The following is a 1,821-nucleotide window of genomic DNA, read 5'->3' as shown; positions in this document are numbered from 1 at the left end:
GTGTGTGTGTGTGTGTGTGTGTGTGTGTGTGTGTGTGTGTGTGTGTGTGTCTGGTGCTCAGATGACCTGATGTAACCCAACAGGATCTTCGGAGGCCTGGTGAACGACGTTCGGAGGAAAGCGCCGTTCTACTGGAGTGACATCAAAGACGCGCTGAGTCTGCAGTGCCTGGCGTCTGTCCTCTTCCTGTACTGCGCCTGCATGTCGCCCGTCGTCACCTTCGGCGGCCTGCTGGGGGAGACCACCCACGGCAGCATAGTGAGGTTCCCAAACTCTGACCTCTGACCCCCACAGCAAACCCACAGTCAATGCTACAACATATGTAAACGTCAGAATCCTGTTTTACATCCATTTAGCATAAATGCTAACCTTCTGGTTTTAGATGGCCATGAGTTCTGTGGCAGAAAAGTTTATTAGATAAAATATTAAGGCTTTCTGAGGCTCCCACAGCGCCCTCTGGTGGCGTCCACTTTGAAAAACATGAGCTAAGAGATGGGCAGCAGGAAACTTGCAGATATAAATAACAGTAATAATAAAGTATAAAAAACGTGAAAAAATAAGTTACAAAATGTTTGACCATTAGAGATCTCTGTGGGACCTGCTGGTGTTTTTCCCGCGGCGTGCTCAGTAGTAACGTCTCCTCTTGGTTCTGCAGGGCACCATGGAGTCTCTGTTCGGGGCGTCCATGACGGGCATGGCCTACTCCCTGTTCGCCGGCCAGCCGCTCACCATCCTGGGCAGCACCGGCCCGGTTCTGGTGTTCGAGAAGATTCTCTTCCATTTCTGCGAGTGAGTCAGAACCGCAGCGTCCCCTGCTGGCCGCTTCGTGTCTGAGCCTTCAGGCTGTTAGATAAGACCCAAACGGGTCACAGATTATCAGAACTTTTAGGATTTAATTCCTCTGTTGTTGATTTTCTGGAGCTTTTAGACTTTTAATCCTTTTGTTTGAGGATTAAATCTGTTTCATAACTCTTACATAAACACCTGGTTTGTTGGCTGCTCTGGTTCTGAACCCAGAAGAACCACCTGGTGAGGTGTGACGTCTCTTTGCCTGTCCCCAGGAATCACGGTCTGTCCTACCTGTCCCTGCGGACGAGCATCGGGCTGTGGACGGCCTTCCTGTGCGTCCTGCTGGTCGCCACGGACGCCAGCTCTCTGGTCTGCTACATCACCCGCTTCACCGAGGAAGCCTTCGCCGCCCTCATCTGCATCATCTTCATCTACGAGGCTCTGGCCAAGCTGGTCGACATGAGGAAGAAGTTCCCCGTCAACCTGCACAACCAGCTCAACAACCTCACCTTGTACAGGTGAGGGGCGGGCCTTCACTTTTTAATCCATTTGTTTCCTTTCATTTTTTCCTTTTGTTTTTAAATAAATTTAAAATAAAATTAATTAATCTTTTTCCCTTAATTTCTTGTTGTATTTTTATCTATCTTTTTAGTGATATTAGTATTTACTTTATTCAATTTTTCTTTTTTTTTAGTTAAATTTCTTAAATGAAAATAAAATTTAAAACGAATTGTTAAAAATATTTCTTTAATTTTTAAAAAGTTTTTATAGATTTTATTTTTCTTCAATTTTTTTCTTTTCTATTTTCTTTACATAAATATTTTTAATGTACTTATTTAAATAATTTATGTCGTCTGYCCAATGGAGCGGTCCAGTTGGTTCTGATCCGGTCTGCATTTCTTCCAGATGTCGATGTTCTGCTCCCTCCAACGCCTCAGCAGACGTCCAGCAGATCTGGAGCAGCAGGAACCTGACAGCAGGAAGCATCGAGTGGGAGCAGCTGAACGTGACGGTACGGCTGTCAGGTCCACA

General features: G+C 45.8%; 1 protein-coding gene across 4 annotated transcripts in view; it reads left to right on the top strand.

Moving 5' to 3' along the window:
- LOC103477491 (sodium bicarbonate cotransporter 3-like) overlaps positions 1-1,821 on the top strand; it is a 28,700-nt gene that overhangs the window by 23,067 nt on the left and 3,812 nt on the right. For all 4 annotated transcript variants that reach the window (XM_008430636.1, XM_017309381.1, XM_008430637.2 and 1 more), the window contains 4 exons: positions 84-258; positions 656-789; positions 1,062-1,307; positions 1,696-1,801. In XM_008430636.1, the coding sequence (XP_008428858.1) occupies positions 84-258; positions 656-789; positions 1,062-1,307; positions 1,696-1,801 (661 nt within the window). The remainder of the gene's footprint in view (positions 1-83; positions 259-655; positions 790-1,061; positions 1,308-1,695; positions 1,802-1,821) is intronic.

The sequence above is a fragment of the Poecilia reticulata genome, linkage group LG16 (assembly GCF_000633615.1).
Source record: "Poecilia reticulata strain Guanapo linkage group LG16, Guppy_female_1.0+MT, whole genome shotgun sequence".
Lineage (NCBI taxonomy): Eukaryota > Metazoa > Chordata > Actinopteri > Cyprinodontiformes > Poeciliidae > Poecilia > Poecilia reticulata.
The sequence above is the reverse complement of the archived record's forward strand: the minus strand, read 5'-3'. Positions and strand labels throughout refer to the sequence as shown.